The sequence below is a fragment of the Lepidochelys olivacea genome (assembly GCF_965140295.1).
Source record: "Lepidochelys olivacea isolate rLepOli2 genome assembly, chromosome: 1".
Lineage (NCBI taxonomy): Eukaryota > Metazoa > Chordata > Testudines > Cheloniidae > Lepidochelys > Lepidochelys olivacea.
Window position 1 is genome coordinate 110,080,562 of NC_140411.1, and position 19,805 is coordinate 110,100,366.

General features: G+C 40.0%; 1 protein-coding gene across 2 annotated transcripts in view; it reads left to right on the forward strand.

Moving 5' to 3' along the window:
• The window catches only part of COL4A2 (collagen type IV alpha 2 chain), a 246,015-nt gene that overhangs the window by 134,633 nt on the left and 91,577 nt on the right, over positions 1-19,805 (forward strand). For both annotated transcript variants that reach the window (XM_084610484.1, XM_084610485.1), the window contains exons 5-6: positions 18,808-18,942; positions 19,032-19,076. In XM_084610484.1, the coding sequence (XP_084466610.1) occupies positions 18,808-18,942; positions 19,032-19,076 (180 nt within the window). The remainder of the gene's footprint in view (positions 1-18,807; positions 18,943-19,031; positions 19,077-19,805) is intronic.

Here is a 19,805-nt window from a genome sequence, read left to right on the forward strand (position 1 = left end):
CACAACCAGAAACATGTATTTATGTATTCACAAACAGAATGTATCAGTTTGTTGTAAGAAGCAAACACTTTTAGGTTTATTGATCCAAATTAATTTATATTATAACTCTTCGGAGTTACTACACAAATTAAATTGGCCATTGCGTCTATTAGGAAAATGAGTAAGGTCGTTACTCAAAAGAGAATTCTAAATGCTTTTCCAGCTTTGCTTCCCCTTGTTAAACTCTGTTCTATTAGATTCTCTTTGTTTCAAATGTTTCCCATCCTGAAAATATCACAAAATATTTGCATGTGTTTAACACTAACCTGAGTTGTCTGAAGTACTTCTGTTCACATCTCCATAAGGAGACAAGTAACTGTAAATGGCAGAAACACTTAGTGGGGTTGAGTCTATCAGAGTCCTATTTTATTCATAATAACCAGTCTTCATAGCTCTCCCATCAACATAATTACTCCACCTCAACAAGAGGTGGAAGCTATGTTGGCGGGAGAGCGTCTCCTGCCAATATAGCGCAATGTAGACACTGCTTTAAGTTGATGTAATTTATGTTGCTCAGGGGGGTGGTTTTTTCACACTTCTGAGGACATAAGTTTCATCGACTTAAGCGGTAATGAAGACAAGCCCTCAGTGTGAATATCAGTGTGTAACTTTCAGTGGAAAATGCATTGCCAATTTTAGATGCCAAGGCAATTGTGCAGTCAATATTGGTATATCTATATGATGAAGTAAGTCAAGGAGGATGCCTCTTATCTGTTTTAGAGAAGCATGGATTCTTTATTGGATTGGGTTAGGATCATATACAAAGATCAGAAGGCAATATCCCAAAGGAGAACAAATACATACATAGGCATATATATTTTAGACTTCACAGAGAGAAAAATATTTCAAATCTATAGATTTCATAAACTGATCATTTTGAGAATCTGAAAGAGGATTTGGAAAGTCAAACACAGTCATATATTGTTTGCAGTGGTTGTTATCCAGATATCGTTGAGGTTCCCATTCTTCAGACTGTCCAAAATCTCACTGTGAACTCAGGGGCTTTACTTGTATACAAAATGCCTCCTGGGTTTGTTTTGTGAATCACTTTAAAGATCACAAACTTATCTTGTTCTCCTGTAGGCTTTCCAATAGCATAATGATGGGAATAATCATAGAATCATAGGACTGGAAGGGACCTCGAGAGGTTATCTAATCTAGTCCCCTGCCTCATGGCAGGACTAAGTATTATCTAGACCATCCCTGACAGGTGTTTGTCCAACCTGCTCTTAAAAATCTCCAATGATGGAGATTCCACAACCTCCTTAGGCAATTTATTCCAGTGCTTAACTACCCTGACAGTTAGGAAGTTTTTCCTAATGTCCAACCTAAATCTCTCTTGCTATAATTTAAGCCCATTGCTTCTTATCTTATCCTCAGAGGTTAAGGAGAACAATTTTTCTCCCTCCTCCTTCTAGCAACCTTTTATTTACTTGAAAACTGTTATCCTGTCCCCTCTCAGTCTTCTCTTCTGCAGACTAAACAAACCCAGTTTTTTCAATCTTCCCTCATAGGTCATGTTTTCTAGACCTTAATCATTTTTGTCGCTATTTTTTGGACTTTCTCCAATTTGTCCACATCTCTCCTGAACTGTGACACCCAGAACTGGACACAATACTCCAGTTGAGACCTAATCAGTGTGCAATAGAACGGAAGAATTACTTCTCGTGTCTTGCTTACAACACTCCTGCTAATACCTCTCAGAATGATGTTTGCTTTTTTTGCAATAGCGTTACACTGTTAACGCATATTTAGCTTGTTATCCACTATGACCCCCAGATCCCTTCCTGCAGTACTCCTTCCTAGGCAGTCATTTCCCATTTTGTGTGTGTGTGAAACTGATTGTTCCTTCCTAAGTGCATTTGTCCTTGTTGAATTTCATCCTATTTACTTCTGACCATTTCTCCAGTTTGTCCAGATCGTTTTGAATTTTAATCCTATCCTCGAAAGCCCTTGCCACCCCTCCCAGCTTGGTACTGTCTGCAAACGTTACAAGTGTACTCACTATGATTTATAAGAACTTAGATAAGACTACTAAGAGGCATGATATAAAAGGACACCTACTATATTTCAATGCTCTTATTCTGTTTTGAATTAAAAAGGTAAGAGATTCCCAAACGTTTTCATAGTGCAAATCACATCTTTATAGACAGAGGGCCAGATCCTCAAAGGTATTTTGTAGCCTCCCTCCCATTGATTTCAAATAGCATTTTAAAATCAGGATGTACAAAAATATATTTATACATTTTATTGGGTCAGGCAGTTCCCTGATAGCAGGCAGGTCTCAGAAGGGCAGAGTGCCACCTCCATACTATTGTTACCCATTCCCACTGACCCCATGGAGGCCATCTCATTAGAAGCTGGACGTGTGAGTGGGGCATGGGGGTCAGGTCAGAGGGAAGAGAATCTGATGCTGGAGGGACAGTTCTGTCCACATGAACAGGGCTGCAAAGGTTAGAGAGCTTCCATACAGATACAGCTTTTCCAGGCCTCAGCTTTTCCCCTGACATCTGTACATGTCTGCGGGTTTGAGGAAGTCAGTCCTTACACTACTCATTCTGCACAGGGAGCAGCCTTTTTATCACCTTGCTGAGGGAACAATGCCAGTAAAATTCTGTGGGGGGAACCTCATAACAATTCCTGTCTCCCCTGCACAGGTGATTCTCACATAGGGGACAACTTGGCCTACTACCATATGCTCATATTAAATCCAAAACAGTTCGCAACAAGTGATAGTTGAATGATCAAAAAACTATTTACAGTTCTGCTAGTGGTTCCCATCACAGAAATAATTACACTTTTGTTCAAACAGAAGAGAAGTATAAGATGGAAAAACTGGCATACTGTAGATTGTGAATTCCTATAGGGGTTTTAATTTTCACATACACTTAAACTCATGTAGTCTAACAAGCTTAACATTTTGGCCAGTTCCACAGTGTGGAAATTTCAACCCTGGATGGTTTTGGCGGAAAAAAAGTGTTCTCACAAATATAAAAAATGAACAGATGTAGCTATTGGTGCTTCCAACGCCCACTGACAAAAAACATCTGTGTTGAACTTCCTGAATTTTTAAGATCCTGAGAACACTCCCACACAGCACTGAAAAAAAGAAAAAAAAACATTTTAAAACAATTGGCTGGCAGATCACTTTTCAGTTCTATTACTGAATGTTCTAATACAAACAGGTGTTGGTTGTTGTGTTTTCCTTAAGAGCTTAACTAACCAAGCAACAAGTTTATAGTTATTAAAAACCAAACCTCTGGCTTAACTGCCTGACAGGTTATTAATATTTGATATGGCTTGTCAGAAGCTAAAATTCCTGATCTTGCGAATTCATTGGTCAAACAATTAATAATATAAGTGAGAAAATGAAAAATAACTAAATAAATAAGGTTTTGGTGTAGATATTGGCAGATAGAAAAGGATAGAATTTCACCCTGCATCATACATTCCCTGAGTGTCTAGCTTTTAAAATTCTTTCAAAACCCATGTTGAATGAAAAGATTTTTTTTTCTTCCTATTTTGGAAGCCTACTATATTGTGCTAAAAATGTCTGATACATTTATTATATTTCTATTTCAATATATTCATTCAAGTATATATCACTTTTTAGGCCCAGTGAGCTAAATTCTTCCCTTTAATACATCTCCTCTACTGCCATTGAAACCATGAGAGTTGTAGACGCACCTCCACTTTTCTATCACATCCATCACATTAATATTTGAGTACTTCCAAGGGCAGATTTGGCAAAATGCGTATTAACTTGTTTTCTAAATTAATTTGCTGTTGCATGTCAACTGAACTTTTTTGAGTAATTTAATCAAATATTAATGAATTATTCTAAAATGATAAATGAGTGTTATAGAAACAGTCTTCAAAACTGGCAGTTAGCTCTTAGGGCATGTCTACTCTTCTAAAAAAAATGAGCTTCTTAACTGTGGTAAGATAAACCATATTCGCTAACTCGAGTTAAAATAGCAGTGAAGACATGGCAACTCAGTTTATAACTCAGACTAGCAGATCATGTTAAAAGCTCATAGGGCAGACAGGTTGAGCTGGAGCTGCTAATCTGAATTAAACCCGATCTCCTGGGTCTTCACTGCTGTTTTAACCCGAGGTAGCTAACCTGAGATAAGAACACTTTTTTGTTTTGCAATGTGGCATATCCTTAGTCTGCACAAGCTTGCTGTATCTATTTAAATGGCAGCAGTGACTCAAATTAAACATTAGGTTTTATTTATTTGATAAAGACTCAATATTTAGATTGAACATGAAGTCATAATATTTAGATAACCATAAAGGTAAGTTATATCTTAGGTGGGGTTAACCAATGAGTGGACTCCCTGTTGCATTACTGTGCCAGATTACACAAATATAAACCAGACTAGCTACACTGATAGCATTTCTCCTTCCACTCTCGCAAACAGCATGTGCCTAAACTGGAGACTATGACAGGGGGCATTTATAGACCACTTATGCTGGCCCTGCACTGGAGGATTTCCTGTAGTGTATGGGGGCTGTATCAGGGAGCCAGAATCTGGTCTAGAAGTTTTACCAGGTATATTAATCTGAAGCCAATAGAAACTGAGATAAACTGCTATCTGGAACTGCTATAGTTTAAATTACTCACTGTACTCTAAACGAAAAAGAAAAAACGTTTTAAGTGGTCGTGACATTTTCCATCTCCTGTTTTTATGCTAAACCATTCCTAACGTCCAAGAGAACGTTACTGTTTTGCATTACAACTAGTAATGTGTGTGGCACTGATTGACAACGTGGTTTAATAATCTGATGCATGTTACATTCAGCACTTTTTCTTACAACAGAATTTTCATGCATGAGTTTTATGTCATCTGCTCATCCTTAATGGAATAATAATCTTATATATTGTACTCCATAATCCTAAAGCTTGGTTATTTAAGGTCAAATCTCTGTCTTTTGAAGTCATTGGGAGTACTGCCATATACTTCAATAGGATCAACACACCAAGCAGAGCTGGCAATATACCACAAGAACCTTATCTTAAATTTCTTGGGGGACCTGTGAGTTCCAGGAGCCAAACCCCTTACTGGTTCTGTAAATAGGAACACTCCCTCCCCATCCCATTTGCCATGAAATACCCTGTTGAAAACTTAGCATGGAAAACCTTATGGGGTTTTGCCTATCCTTGGATAAAAAATATCCACCTATCCTTTTCTATGGGTGTTTTGCTGTTTTTGTCCCAGTAAAATTGTTTAAAAAGAGGAGAACCCTACAAAAACACCTCAAAGCATTCCTCCAAATACTTTCATGTATTCTGCGTATGAAGAATTTTTAAACTGAATCCTTTGAGTTCTTGACCTATAATTCCAATTATATCTTCTTGTACCAGTGTTTGATCTTCTAGGGTGACACAGCAACTTCCTAGAAGATCAAACAGTTTTGGAAAACATGTCATAAATTAGATTAAAGCTTGGGAACAGAGAGCAGTACAAAGTTTTTAGTTTACTGCCTACAGAAGGGGACTGCGGCTTTCTGAGTTTTGGTGGCAAGCATTCTCTAATAGAGGTTTTTATGAAGATTTAATGTTTATTTCTTCCTTATTCGGAGAAAACATTCTGCGAACTGAATCACTACTCTGGAATTCATGTTAATGTAATTTGGTTTCCACTGTCCCAGGAATAAATGTCCTATGTCTGGATGATACAGCTGAATGACCAGCAAATTATTACCATACCAATAGGCTAACCTGTGTTCATTTGGGTTATTTTTAAATTTAATTGAATTTATATTTTCTTTATTCTCTGGTGTGAAAAAACAGCTTTTTTATTAGATGAGAGGGAAGTCTGTTTTTCAGGAGATAAGATGGGCTGTGAAATATTCAGACAAATAATACATCAAACATCAAAGGGGAATTTAAGAATAGGGAGAGCTGCCTCTGTCATATTCTTTTAGGCCTACTGCATCTCTTAAAACTGCACCAATGTTGTAGAATCAAATGCTGACTTGTTCAAGAGAAATGTAAAATATTTGCTCCGTTTCCATTATCTGATGTGCAAGTTAGATCATAGAACACTGTCTTTCTCAAGGGCTGATGACCTACAGCACATGACGTCAGTAGCTGAATCCAGTTTAGCAACAGAATACGACTTAGAGCAGTGGAGAGCGGGAATACTAATTTTTGTAGGTATTTGATGTGAAGTTTAAAGCTAACTTGCTGCTGGAGAAAATAAACAAGATTTTTTTGCTCACTTCTCTAGAAAGGTGTGTCTTTCCCTTGAAAAAGAAGAAGTATGTGTTAGGGGGCTTATTCCTTCACCCACTTACTTCCCTGGTCCTTCTCACATGAACAGAGAGCAACAATACCCAAAGTCCAAAGGTGCAAACAATTCGATGTTTATTGGGGTGAACTTCCAGCAAGCATGATTCCAGTTTCCTTCCTTAGTATCCTCCTTCCCAGCTCTGACACCACAGAGCCTTACACCTGTGTCCCTGTTCCCATTCCTACCCTTAGCCAAACATGATTCCAACTTCCTTACTCCCATTCCCTGTTCCCATTTCCCCCTTTAGCAAAACATGATTCCAATTTTCTTACCCCCATTCCCTGTTCCCATCTCCCCCTTTAGCAAAACATGATTCCAATTTTCTTACCCCCATTCCCTGTTCCCATCTCACACACCCACATGCCCACCCCCACCCACACCCCGTCACTTCCTCATTGACTACAGATTATATAGTAAAACTTGAGTTCTGCTTAGCTATACCTTAACCAATCATTTTCCTGAAATTTAACTAACCAATCCTAACATATTGTAACATGATTATGTAACCAATTATATCCCACCACCTCAATTAGTTTACACCCAGCAAAATTAATTATACAGCAGACAGGAACAATCACAGAACCAGACAGATTATACAGACAAACAACAGCAAAGTGGGAACTATAATGACAAAACAATACAGAAGTGAGGATTTCACATCCCAGCTATTGATAAGTGAGTTCTTGCCAGACAGGATGCTATCAAACTAAGTTTCCTTTTACATTTTCTAGGCACTTCCCTTTCTCTGGAGGTGATAGGAATACAATCCTGTCCTGATAGTGCCTAACAGCCCAATAGCACCTTATTTCAATGTGACTAGTTTGGAATGTGAGGATGTGACCGTTCGCTTCCCAGCTTATGGCTGCTTCTGCTGCTTAGCCAAAGGCCTTAGCCTAAGAACAGGGCCTCAGACTGTCACAGTAAGAGAAGGCCCTTACACCAGCAGACAGTGATCTTGATTCTTTCTTTTATACCTCTATCACTAGCCAAGTGATAAGAATACACCTAAATTCTTAGAGTACAGGCCTTTGCAGACAGGCCTGAATATCTATATCCTAACAGTATGAAGCCTTAAAAGCAGAGCATTTGAGACATAATAGACGAAGACGATTGGTCTGATGAAGCCTGGGTGCCATGGTAAAGGCTTGGCCTCATCAGTTTTGGCAGTAAAAAAAGCTTTCATTTTAACAAAGTCTTTAGCCTATATGGTTTGGAGTGAAATGAATAAAAGCCAGGAAGTTCTATTTCACAGTTAGTACAGCATTGTTAACTATTTCACAGCTGGTCACTTTAGCAAAAACATCTTACTTCTCCTGCATTCTGGGATTTAGTATCAACACATTTTTGTCTCGCTCTAACTTCTTACCAAGACAGTCTCAGAGTTCAAAATTAGGTATGTGTGTTTCCTAAATGTGTACCTTTGTTGTTTATGTACATTGTCAAAAATGATAATAGTGAGTGCCATCTACTGGCAATTATTGAATTCTCATGCTTGCATTAAAAGTACTGAAAATCAAAGCTTAGGGGTCTTTTAAAATTAATCGTTATTGCTGTACTGATTATAAAAGTAAAAGTTTATGATGATCTAAATAAAAGCAAAGTCCATGGGATTTTGTGTGTGTGTGTGCGCCCATGTATGTTTTCTCCTCAATAGTTAACATTATTAACAGTTGAGTGTGATTCACCATGAGTACAGTACTTAAATTTAACTTTCTGGTGGAGTTTTACTAAAGCTTATGAGAATGTTTGACCTTCTGGCAGCAGGGACTGCAAAAGTGGTGGTTGTTTTCAAATCATGCTAAAACTAAATTTCAGATAGTTGAGAAATGCCTAAAATAATTTTCCAATAAATGAGCTATTTATTATTCCGTTTATTCCAGAGCTATGAATTCCAGATGGGAACATTTTTGATTGCATATTCATTTTGTTGTTGTTTTGTGCTTTACAAAACATCTTGTTAATTCCATTGTAAGGTATAATTTCTTACAGAGAGAACTATTACACCTAGGGTAACCAGTGTAGAATTTAATGCATTTGTGATCCTAGGGCATAATAGTGTAATGCCCCTCTTCTGGGTCACCATAAGTGCTGTGGTGACACAATCCCACTGAGTACCTGACAATGTGTCCAGCATAGCACACAATCAAAGGCAAGCACTACAGATGCTTTCTAAGCCAGCCCTAGTGCTTGGTGCGTTCCCAATAACCACTGATGTGTGTGTAACAGAAAAACAAGTTTTTAGTAAAGCTGAGAGGAAAGAAAGAGTTCACACATATACCCCTGGTGTGCAAGGATTGTGATACAAAAAACATATAAGTTATTTCCTAGGCTGAGAACCTCAAAGGGGAAAGACTGTTGGGCTTAGGCCTCTTGTGCCTGGAATTGACTTTCCAGTGACTGGGCATTGTCTGTTCTCCCTGAGACCCTTACATTACATCTTCCCGTCTAGCCAGCGGTGTCCATAGTTATCCAGCACCACACTTAAGGGCTCCTCCTGAAAGGGCGACTGTCAAATTGTCTGGTCCAGAAGATTATTTCTAGCTCCCCTCTATGGGGGAGGCTACCCCAAAGCTGGAACAATCCTTAAACATATAGCCTGGTTTCTCCTGTTAATGCTATTTTTGGCAAAGCAAATGAACAACAGAGGTGTGCATTTACATAATACTTGTACAAGGACCTACATTTGTAAATATATGACCTTGCATCAATGTAATTTTCATTCTCTGACATGCTGATCTTCCTAGCTTTGGCCCCTTCTGAACTGCTCTCTGATTTCAGAGATGTTCTACTTCTGATCTCCTCTGCCCCTTCCTACCAGTGGCTTTCTACTAGCCAGGCTAGAACTGGTTTGCAGTGCAGCTTCTCCTTCATGCACCCACTGGGATGCTCTTTCCTGAATTAGCCTTCCTCACCAGCTCTGACACTGTTTCTTTTCTTAATGACCCTTTCTACTCCCATCCCTAGTGAATGACTTTCTATCATGCTTGTTGCCTCCCCTCCCATTGGACCAGCTGTCAAACGACTTACTAGCATTAGATCTGTGAGTTCCCTACCATTTCCTTCTCCCAGCCATCCTTCTTACAGTTCTTATGAAGGATTATTTTTCCCTCCAAATTTCTAAGGCCCATTTGACTGTCTTTCTTGGCAAGACTAAGGTCTCAGATAAGCACCAAGGAAATGGTGGAATGCCTTTACATATAGTCAGTGTCACAGGAAGCGAGATTTCTCTACCCTGGCTTTATACCAGAAAGTGTTAAAAAATAGACTTACAACAAAGTATGATGGAGCATGTTGTCAAGTATGGTGAAGCTATGACAACTGTTCTAATACTGTGTGATTACTGCTCATCATTGGTTAAATGCCTCCTCCCCACCCACAAGCTGTCCTTATTATTTGTCTCCTCCACATATGACATCTTGTCTTTAGGGTTATAATCGCTTTTGGAGCAGAGATTGTCATTTACTATAAATTTGGACAGCACCTAGCACAATGGGGCCTCAACTTGGTTGGCCTCTAGTCACTACCACAACGTAAATGTTTAATCATAATCATAACTGTTCCTTTGCTTAACTTTTTAAATTTAGCAGTGGGGAAAGCAAGCTTCACCGCATGAGCTATCTTCCACTTGAGTGGTCCTAAAAGAATTGGAGGTTAAAAAATGTCTAAAGCATATGGATATGCAATATAATTTTGGAAGTCTTTTCAGGCTTTTCATAATTCTCTGGAGCTTAATTATGGAATGCCAAGTTATCACTAAATTAAATCACACCCCTGATAGCACTTTCTTTCATGTACCTCATTTACTGAACAGGCACCGATTTGCGTCAGACATTGCAAACATTTTCTGGGAAGAATTCCCCCAGGCTTCCTAGAATTTCTGACCTTTGCTCCTTACTGTAAATAGATTCTGCACATGCCTGTGTTGGACAATTTAATTGTGTGAGACCTCTTCCAGTTATTTTAAGTCATGGGAAGAACATAGCAGGAATTGCCTACTTAAGGAATGTATCCTGCCATTGATGACTGTTTAAATCATCTGAACAGGGATGTAATTTTTATGTAAGAATTGACAGAGAAGTAAACCCCATTGTTAATCTTCAAGGAATGCCATTTTCCTAAGGTTTTTTTGCCTTTGCATATCCCTCTCAAAAGTAGTTATTAGATGATGTGATGCACACTGTTTTGTTAGCCTCTTAGTGTGAACCCATGAGTCTACACGTGATGAGGAGTAGGTATATGTAAGCTATTTTCTGAAGTAAAATCATTTCACCTCAGCAATATTTCAGATTGCTATCCTAGAGAGGGTGGTGGACAATAAAAAATGTGAATCACACCTGTAAGTCAACTTACCACTAGTGTCATTATTGAAATTGCGTCCAAAAAACCTATATTAAAATAATGTTATGGTTGCAAAGTCAACATAATGGATGCAAAAGCATCCTATCTTGATTTGAAGACATCAGGAGATGGATGATCCACCATGTTCTATGGTAGTTTGCTCCAATGATTACTCACACTCACTGTTAAAAATCTATGCTAGTATTTAACAATAAGGGTGATTAACCACTGAAACAAACTACCAAGAGAAGTGGTGGATTCTCTATCTCTTGAAGTCTTCCAGTCAAGACTGGATGCCTTTCTGGAAGGTATACGTTAGTCACATACAAATTACTGTGCTGAATACAGGACTAACTTGATGCAATTCTGTAGCCTGTATTATACAAGAGGTCAGACTAGATGATCTAATGGTCATTTCTGGCTATAAAATCCTGTAAATGTATAAGTCGAACACTCAAAAGTTAGGAAATGCCAGAATGAAGGTTGCCCATGCAACCTTAATTCACCCCCCTTGTGGGTAAGCCTTATGACACAGTCTTTAATTACATGATTACATATTATTTTTCCTGTAGGACCCCCGTCTCATTCAGTGAATAATTTATCTTCACAGCACTATTATGAAATTAGGTAGTATTATTCCCATTCCAAAAATGAGGAACTGAAGCACAGAGAAATCAAGGCCAAAATTGTCAGAAGTGTCCACTAATTTGGAGTGCCCAACCTGAGACACATAGGCCCTGACTTTTTAGAGTACCTAGAAGTTTTATAGCATACTATATGTTTAAAGCACAACACCAGTTGATTTCACTTGCTGTTGTGAGTGCTCAGCACCTCCTCAAATCAGAGCCCAGGTATCCTGTGTTGGGAACCCAGAATATAAGAAAAACAATTAGTGGCCACCTGTGCAAATTTTGGTTTAAGTGACTTACTGCTCACTTAGAAACACTGGCAGAAGCAGAGCTAGAATCCAATTCTCCAGGATGGCATTTAATGTCCTTAACCAGGCAATCATAATTTCTCTTTCTGCAACCCCCTGCTTCATTTACTACACAACTTAGAATTTCTGCAAAATAAGGGGTCCTACGGACAATAGTCTCTTCCATTACACAACACTGATTCATCCCCAGAGCACTGTGCATTCTGTGCATTGAAAGAGGCAGTGGTCCTGTGAAAAAGACAGTATGTGATCATGTAGTTAAAGACTTTTCTTATCACATATGCACAAAAGGGCCAAATTAAGGTTGCATGGGCAACCTTAATTCTGACATTTCCTAATTTGAGTGCTTGACTTTGCAGCCTTAACATTCTTTTAACATAGATTTTTGAAATGTAATTCCTAATATAACTCCCTCCCTCCCAAAAATTCTATTATTGATTTCTAACTTGGATCATCATCAGGGTTTGGACATTTAGATCTACTGCACCATTTGAGCTGACAGAGTAACTGAAAGCAATAGTAGGCTGTATCCTCTATAGAGAGTAGGCACTAGGGAAGGAATGAGACACACACTTATGCAATGGGTTTTACAGCCTGTTTTCTGGCAGCAGGGGAATGTAAAGATTTAGGACTCTGGTTAAATTCCAGATTCAGAGGATAGTGTGCTCTAATGCTTGTAGAACTTTCTGCTCCTGTCCCCCAACCTGTCTCTGTCCTACTGTCCTCATCCCAGCTCCTGCCCCCTTGCCTTATGCTCCTACTCACTGCAACACTAGTTCCTTTCCCCCTCCTCCAGGCTCCTCACTACCTTCTGGTTCCTGCAACCACACCTCCACTCTGTTCTACCCCTGTCCTGTCGAGCCCACATTCTTCATGCTTCGCATTACAGTGAGGCATCTTCCTTCTTCTCCTCCATACTGCCTGGATGCCAGAATGGAGACCTTGAGAGCACAAAGGATCCAGTTTTTCTGCTCTCGGTACTGGTGCCTGGCACCACAGTGGTCCCTGGCAGGCAGAAGGAGCAATTGCAGGGGAAAACACTGGTCAGCTCCTGGAGCCTTGAGCTGGAGCGTGATCAATGTGGATGGAATCTTCACAGAATTTTCTTACCAAGTTCTAACAAGCCTCTACTGAGCATGTACAAAATGACAGGTTTCAGAGTAACAGACGTGTTAGTCTGTATTCGCAAAAAGAAAAGGAGTACTTGTGGCACCTTAGAGACTAACCAATTTATTTGAGCATAAGCTTTTGTGAGCTACAGCTCACTTCATCGGATGCATGCTGTGGAAAGTGTAGAAGATCTTATTATATACACACAAATCATGAAAAAATACCTCCTCCCACCCCACTCTCCTGCTGGTAATAGCTTATCTAAAGTGATCACTCTCCTTACAATGTGTATGATAATCAAGTTGGGCCATTTCCAGCACAAATCCAGGTTTTCTCACCCCCCCCCCCCACCCCCAGAGGGAGTTTGTGTGTCGGAGGGAGGGAGGGGGGAGAAAACCTGGATTTGTGCTTGAAATGGCCCAACTTGATTATCATATACATTGTAAGGAGAATGATCACTTTAGATAAGCTATTACCAGCAGGAGAGTGGGGTGGGAGGGGGTATTTTTTCATGCTTTGTGTGTATATAATAAGATCTTCTACACTTTCCACAGTATGCATCCGATGAAGTGAGCTGTAGCTCACGAAAGCTTATGCTCAAATAAATTGGTTAGTCTCTAAGGTGCCACAAGTACTCCTTTTCTTTGTACAAAATGAGATTTTTATTGAAAGGTTTATACCGTGGCCAAATTTGGGTGAATTTTCAGGGACATCACTGTAGCCGTTGCTACAAAGCATGAAGGTGCTAGAGCAGTGGTGGGACACCTGTGACCCACGGGCCGCATGCGGCCTATCAGGGTAGTTTGATTTCAGGCCATGAGACATTTTGCTGTCATTGACTGTCCACAGGCATGGCCCCCCACAGCTCCCAGTGGCCACAGTTCATCATTCATGGCCAAAGGGAGCTATGAGAAGCAGCGCAGGCCACAGGGACATGCTGGTCGCTGCTTCCTGCAGCTCCCGTTGGCTGGGAATGGTGAACCGCGGCCACTGGGAGCTGCGGGGGGGCCGGGCCTGCAGATGGTCAGTATCAGCAAAATGTCTTGCGACCTGCAATCAGATTACCATGATGGGCTACATGCGGCCCGTGGGCCACAGGTTGCCCGCCACTGCTCTAGCACCTTTGTGCTTTGTAGCAAGGGCTGGCAAGTAGTAATAATAAAGAGTAATAGTACCACTCCGTGCTGGCAGCATTATCTTGTAAGATGGGCTTGGGGGACAGAATCAGTATGAAGAGGAGGAGTGAGATCACAAGCTAATTTTAATTAAAGCAAACTCCATGCCAGGAAAAAGCTGAAAGGCCAGCAGAGTTTCTGAGTGTCTGAAGTCTGAAGATTGGTTATGTTTCGAAGGAAGTTGAAAATAGATGACTCCCCCCCCCCCAAAAAATGAGTTGCAGCATCTGAAAATGTTGTTCCTACTTTGTCAGCTATTTAAAACATGACAGACGAGACCTTTATTTGACTGAAGCTTTCTAGTTAACAGGTGGCCACATCTTTGGTGAGCAGCACCAGGGGTCCAATAAAGAAAGTGGAGAAAAGATGGACGTAGTATACAATGCAAGTTACATATTGGCAAAATAAAGATGCAGACATCAGTGCATTGTTACAATAAGGCTGTATTCTCCGGAGCTAACTCGTAATCTCATTAGACTAGGTCAGTGACCCCTCAAGGTTTAATTATAATACCTTTGTTGTACATAATAATGTATAATGGTGAGCCCTGACATGAGATAGTGTATGTAAGGCCCCCTCCTTTCCCCCGTGAACAAATCATCGGAAAGGTAGCAAGGAGAGGTTGAGGTGGAGGCAGGGCCATAGCCCAGAGCCTGCCCCCCTCCCCCCGCATGCTTGTGGAGCAGGACTGGAGCACACGGTTGGTAGCGATGAGCAATCTTTGTTATACTAATGGAAAGACAAAATTGTGCCTTCTATGATGCTGCCACAGGGGTGGTGTGCCACCACACTATCCCCTATGCAGGGCTTTGTGCACATTTTGTGATCTGGTCCATTATGAGCGTTTTGTTGGAAGTTGTAATTAGATGTTCAAAAGGCATTCTATCTGCAAGCCTGGTGTTTGTATGTTTACATCCTTCCCGCGGCTGACTAGACTGTGGAAGTTACTTGGGTTAGCCAGGCTTTCATTTATTTCTGTGGCTACACCAAGTAGCATTTTCCATACATAGAATCCATTATTTCTCTGACTGTGGCTTAATTAAAAGATCCATTTTACTAAAATTGCTCAAAATGTAATCTGAAACTTGAGATAACTCAGGTGATGTGACTATACAGTTGGATTGTGGATTGCAAACTTTGTTTGCATGGTGCTCTGCTTTTTCTGGCATGTGATTTGCATCTACTTTAAGAGATTATTTGAGGCTCTGCCTTATGCCTTTTTATGGGTTTATTTCTTTGCAGTTATGTAAACATCAATATTTAATAAAGCATTATATTTTTAAGCAGTGTGTAGCAAGGCGTAAACTGGGCCCCTCTGGTTTCTGCCGCTGCTTCCCTTGTAAATCAGTCAGGGATGCCTCAGGTTGATGCAAACACCAGTGCTCTTTATTTACAGCTTTTTCCCACCACCACCTTACTATCTATGTACAGGTTTTTAACAGCCAAACTTTACCGGCAGGGCAGGGCAGGGCTGCCTGTGCCGTCCTCCTCTGGCTTCCTGCTTGCCAGCCTTTATAGTCCCTGGCTGATTAGGCTGGCAGCTGTTTCTCGTTGCCAGACAGGCACAGGGCTCTTCAACCAGCCCCAATCTATTCCTCTTGATTGGGCCTGAAGTGGCAGGGGGCTGGTTAAGCACTCCTTACTCAGCACCCTGTCACACAGTATTTATAAATTTAAACAAATAGTTAAGATATTTCTATAAGGTCTGGTGTTGTATTGGTCTATGCACCTTGGAAGCAGAAGAACAGGGGATATGGGCAATTACAGCTGTACAAGGAGACACTACTGCTTTGGAAATATCAATCAGTACCCTGCACAAGCTACTCATGGCATGTGACCACCTGACCTGACACCTATGCACCCAGAGTTTATGCCATAGCATATAAATGGGGAAAGGTATGGTTGAGGGCATGTCTCCACATTCCTGATCCTAGAGCCCACCCTCCTGTGTGTGGATCTATTATAGTCATTCTGCTGTCTTTGTAGATAGAGACACACTCAGGGCAGGTAGGAGTGAGCAGGATGAGGAATTGAGCTGCCTCTTGCTCAGATGTTTGTTGGTCCCTTTGTCCATCTGAGCAACTCCCTCATTTTTTGCCAGTGAAGTATCTGGCCCTTAACTTATATGTATATTTGTTTCTATTTAATATGCTGACACAAAAGAAGGATTCACATCCCATAGCCAAATAATCCCAGTTTTGCTTCACTGATAAAGCAGACTTGCTCTAAATGACAGGACATTGCATTATATTCTTGTCAAGTTGTATGTATAGGATGGAAGCTGTTTCACTATGACAATTTAAATATTTAGATCCATTGTATCCTTTGGCACCGCTCCTAAGTAATTGGTTTTGTTAGATTAATTGAAACAGGGTAGAAAATAAGGTGCAAAAGATCCATACTGGTGATTAGATCCAGAGGAATAAAGTGTAATACATCTGTAAACCATCTCATTCCTGACCCCTTTCCAAGCAGAAATTGTACTGAATTTTGCAGATGTTTTCATTATGTCAGCTCCTCAATATGGTCTGGGCTGAAATAACATAGTGGATTTCCTGTAGGGAATTTAGGTTAGATATTAGGAAAAAGTTTTTAATTGAAAGGATAGTTAAGTACTAGAATAGGTTATCAAGGCATGCTGTGGAATCCCCATCACTGGAGGTTTTTAAGAACAAGTAAGACAAACACCTGTCTGGGATGGTCTCATATTTGGTCCTTCCTTACAATGGATTAAATGACCTCTCATGCTCCCTTCCCTACATTTCCTTGATTCTGTGTACAAATCATGCTCACACTTTTGTGGTAGGGGTGAAAAAGCCAGTACTTCAGCCATAAAACCTACCTGCATGATGATATTTTTTTTTTCTGAATAAGCCATAGTAGAAGGGAAAAGCCTAATTTGAGTCTTGATCAATAATTGTGAACAAAGTGAAAACAAAGATATATGGAAGATCTAAGAATAATCATTTATGATTGATTATTTTTATACCACAAGCATATATCATATTTTGGTTGGGAGGGTTGTTTTTGTTTATGTTATTAAAGCTACTGGAGTGTTTCTCTGAAGGGCTACAATAGCCAGAATATAGTTATGAACAGAGGAGTGAAAATGAAAAAAGAAAATTTGTGAAGTATGTCACACAAGTCACAAGACAGAGCCCATAGTGTAAAATAAAAATAAACCAAAAGATTGCCTAAATCTCAACAGCATATTGTTAAGCATCTTGACGACTTTCTGGATCCAAGAAAGTGATCCAGTATCAGTTTTGTTTCTTTTCCTTTCTCTAGCCCAGTGGCATTAAGTGAAAATGGCACCAATATTCTTCACAGGACCAAAAGATTGGAATATTTGATGTATATATAACCTTATGTATTTTATCTATTTTGCGGGGGTGTGGTTTCAGAGAAGTGAGGTGAGGAATATGTGATGGATCTGTATTATACTAATAATTTCATTCCGTTTGTACACACTTGTGTATATTTTAGTTGTGTGGTTTGTAGGATGCCTTGCTACAGTGCTTAATTTGTACCAGGGCTTTCCAAGGCTGAGCCCCGGCACCTCTAGGCCTGGCAGTTTATAGCACCGGCACCTCGGGGCTTGCTGCATCAGTTATGAATGTGAAAAAAATGGCTAGAGCCCCAGCACCTAATTGCTTGAGCCCCAGCTCAATTTCATTACAAATTGATCACTGCCTTTCTGGATGGCCTGTCATCCTGATTAAGCAGATTTCCCAGTTAAAAGAAGATTGTTGTTAATTATTATGTGCTCGGCCCTACACAGCACACACAAAAACTGTAGTCCCTAAGAAGCCATTTTATATTTGGAATGGTTCTCAAAATGCTGCATGTCACTAATCTCCAACCTGCTGATTCACGTGACTAAGTCTCAAAGAGATCTTTTCCCCGCAATTTGAATTTAAATGTAATAGAAGAGTATAGTGCTAGTTGGTTATTGTTGATCCTTGCGATTCTGCCAGCCTCAAGAGAATAGGAGTACTTGTGGCACCTTAGAGACTAACCAATTTATTAGAGCATAAGCTTTCGTGAGCTACAGCTCACTTCATCAGATGCATATCGTGGAAACTGCGAAACTGCTGCAGTTTCCACGATATGCATCTGATGAAGTGAGCTGTAGCTCGCGAAAGCTTATGCTCTAATAAATTGGTTAGTCTCTAAGGTGCCACAAGTACTCCTTTTCTTTTTGTGAATACAGACTAACACAGCTGTTACTCTGAAACCCTCAAGAGAATGGATTTTAAGCAAAGTTTGAAGTGGCCTGAATGGCATCATTAATGCTGTTTTGCTGAACCAACACTGGAAGAGATTCTTTTGAGGACGGAGAAGCCTTTGATCAACTCTTCAACCTATGTGATTACCATTCCTTAGCTGAGTACCTATTCCTATGTGAATCCCATCTAATCATCTTCAGGCATCATAATTAAGGGGAATTACCATCCCAAAGAAACAGAAATTCCTGCTGTTAAGTATCTGGCTCAATTTGGGAGAAACATCCCAATTAAGTGGATTTCACAATTAAGTACATCTCAGTTACTTGGAGTGCACTGTAATTGGATCTGCTTTGGGCCTTGTTCAACAGAAACCAGCTCTGTTTATTCTGCAGATAACATTCTTTTCATAGCATAACAGTGAATATTCTAGGATGAGTGCTGTTTTGTTTTAAAGCATTTGCTTTGTCATACACAATACAGTCCCCTGTTGTATATTTCTATGTGTGTTGCTGTCACATGATGTTCACCAAAGAACCCAGCCTACCAGAGTAAGAAGAGTTGAGTGTTTTTTTTCATCTGTTTAAGAGGATGGGAAGATTCCATTATAATAGAGATGAATTGGTGATCCCTGTGTATTACAATCATTCCTAAAGAAATGCTTTTATTGCTTTTCTCAGGGTCAACCAGGACTACTTGGACCTCAGGGATTCCCTGGACCACCGGGATTAATGGGTATCCCAGGTTTAGAAGGTCACAAAGGTCACAAAGGTGAAAGAGGGCAACCTGGAGTAACTGGACCAAAAGGAGAAGTGGTAATTTCAAAGCTTCACATATTTCATCTAACACCTAAAGAAGAAAATAGTGGGATAATTCTTGCTTTAATTGTGTTGTCTCATTTTAGGGGCTAAGAGGAGTAACTGGTTTCCCTGGTGCAGATGGTGTTCCTGTAAGTAGTCACTCACTTCATACATTAGATATCAAGGATTACTGAGAGTTGTTTACCATTCACTGTAAACATTTTTGCCTGGACTGAAACTACCCCACTGAATTAAAACCCATATATCAAATTCTGTCCTCGGTTACATGCAGGCAACCCAACTCAAGTCAGTGAGACTTGTTAAAATGAATGCAGTTGCAGACATATAACTGAGAAGAAAACTCTGCCTTGTCTATCATCATCACAGATAATTAGGATTCAGTTGCTGCCCATCATAGAGAAACCCACAAAAAGGGCTGAAAAGGAGGACGTCTGTAGCGTGTCTATAGGGGTTGCTGAGCTAAGCATGCTCTTCTGCACGAGAGAGCTGTGATCCATGTACTTAGTCTCCCCTCATCATGCAGTGGAGGGGGACAAAATCCTGTCCTTCATTATTTCATGCTTGTAAAGTGCTTTGAAAATGTCAGTGGTTATAAGGGGGCCAAGAGGTTAATTTTATTTGTTATATGTTGTGAGTGACATGATCTTAAAAGCTTTCATAGGTATTTCAGTACTGTAGAACTTTGAATAAATTCTCACTGTCTGTGTAACAAACCCATTGAAAAGTCCTAAAATGAAAACCATAGTCCATTCATGGGAAAGAGTTCAAAGTGCAGCTTACCCTACTTTACATCTTGTGGCATAAAATAATAAGCAAAGAAATCTGAGTCACAGGAATCCCTGGACAGATTTCCCAGG